The 2,095-nt window shown below is 29.3% G+C and overlaps 1 protein-coding gene across 4 annotated transcripts in view; it reads right to left on the bottom strand.

Annotated features, from left to right (window-relative positions):
• The window catches only part of LOC106879194 (small glutamine-rich tetratricopeptide repeat-containing protein beta), a 27,327-nt gene that overhangs the window by 21,914 nt on the left and 3,318 nt on the right, over positions 1–2,095 (bottom strand). For all 4 annotated transcript variants that reach the window (XM_052969954.1, XM_052969953.1, XM_014928653.2 and 1 more), the window contains exon 2: positions 1,152–1,266. In XM_052969954.1, the coding sequence (XP_052825914.1) occupies positions 1,152–1,266 (115 nt within the window). The remainder of the gene's footprint in view (positions 1–1,151; positions 1,267–2,095) is intronic.

Genomic DNA, 2,095 nt, shown 5'->3' with positions numbered 1-2,095 from the left:
ATATATATATATATATATATATATATATATATAGCTAGAAAGCAAAACTACTGACTTAACTGGTACTAATTGAAATTTTGCATCTGATATTTTATTGTACCCTAAAACATTTCTCCAGACAATCCACTTGAGAATTTATTGACTAAATATATAGTCCAACACCTCTTACTACTGTTTCAATTTACTGACTCACCAAATGCACAGAAAAGCAAAAATAAAACTAAGCTAAAGAAAGTGGGATTGCTGACAATAGGCAGCACCAGCTGGTGCACACTGTGTTAATATAGTATCTATCTGGTAGAGAAAATAAAAAAGAAAATGCATCTGTTATATGCAACTACATCAAACATCTACTCTGTGTTGAGATCATATACACAGGTGATCTTGCAGCTTTCATCTTCAAAAATATTCTAGCTTAACAATTTCTTTGGTTGCCCCTTCTTTTGCTCAACTGCAAACAATCTTTAGGAACCCCAAATATATTTGTTTTTCACTGGCTTATTTTTCTCCTAATGTGTCCCATTAAAAACTTTGCAAACACACCTCCACTCACCAAACATCTGATAATTAAAGCTCTTTTTAAATATATATATAATTACATTATAAAAGTCTTTTCCTTTTGCTTTTTTTCAATTACATGAGTTCTTATGATATTCTATTAAACAAAAACGAGAACCTTTTTACAAAGCATGCACCCTCTTAAACATTTACTCTTGGAAGAAATATATAACACCCACAATTACAGAACTAAAATTAATTATAAAGCTACTTGATTGTTATATGTAAACTGTTAGAATTAATGTAAGTCTGAAGTCATATCAATGTCCATACAAAAAAAAAAAAAAAAAAAAAAAAAAAAAGACTTTAAATTGTCTAGATTAGGGACTTGTAGTATATTGTCTAAAAAAATTCCTGCCCAATTTTTGTAAAGAAAAATTCGTTTGAAATAGTTTCCAAGATAAAAATAATTTAAATACTGTTGTATGCAAAGACGGCATCAAAATTTACCATTAAAATTATCAGATCTTTTTTCATTCAACGACTGAAACTAGACAAAAAACAAAGAAAGAAAGAAACCAGATTAGATGTAAACCGAACTCCAGTAGTTAATTTCAAGACGTGAAAGAATTATAAATAGAAGATACACTTACCTTCCAGGCTTTCCACAGCATCATCACTTAAGTTTCCTGAGGTTTTTTGATCACCAAGAAATTTCAGAATGGAATATACAAGCTTCGAGACATCAGCCATTTTATTCAAAAGTAACTAGAAATAAATAAAAAAATAAAATTAATCATTATAAATTAAGAAAAATAATTCCAAACTGGACGAGGAAGAAAAACAAAAAAACACTTAGAGTATGCAGCTGTCACCTAGTCTAGGAATTCGATCTGAGTATATTGATCACACAACATAGTGTGGGGGAAATTTAATTAATTTGGGCTTCGTAAATAGAAAAGTTTGGTTTTCTATGCAAAAGTCCGATACGGACTGAAGTTTCCTAATATTTATTGGCAGAGCGTTCTGCATTTTGGGAGGCATAATTCAACATGAAACTAAGAAGGCTTTTCTCATGTTACATTAGTAACTACTAAAATAAAACTTAGGGTATTTTTCTTCTTTTCTTATTTTTTTAAGGATGGTAACTAACCATTAAAGTTGAAGGTATCAGTTACTTCTTTCCGATCACATTACTGCAGTTCTGAAAAAATGTCTCAACAGACGAAACTCAAGACATAAATATAAATACATACATAATATTAGACTAGCTGGCTAAACACCTAGTCATACTGAGAAAATATAAATAGTAATGATAACATTGTTAACATAACTGTTTATATATTTTCATATTTCCATCATCAGAAAGTTAACAGGATTACAAAGTTAGGCTAAGACGAATATTATATATATATATATATATATATATATATATATAAATTATACAATCTTTGTTAACACGAGAAAACTGGAGTAATCTTGAAATGGTGTCGTTCTTTGATAAAGAGGAAATAAACTACACACACCCCGTCATAATATCGACATCTTATTAAATAAGCGTAAGAAACTCCAAGCTTGCAAGGATATATTTATAACA

This window comes from Octopus bimaculoides, chromosome 8 (genome assembly GCF_001194135.2).
Source record: "Octopus bimaculoides isolate UCB-OBI-ISO-001 chromosome 8, ASM119413v2, whole genome shotgun sequence".
NCBI classification, from domain to species: domain Eukaryota; kingdom Metazoa; phylum Mollusca; class Cephalopoda; order Octopoda; family Octopodidae; genus Octopus; species Octopus bimaculoides.
Note: the sequence above shows the minus strand (reverse complement) of the source record. Positions and strands in the feature narration are given on the sequence as shown.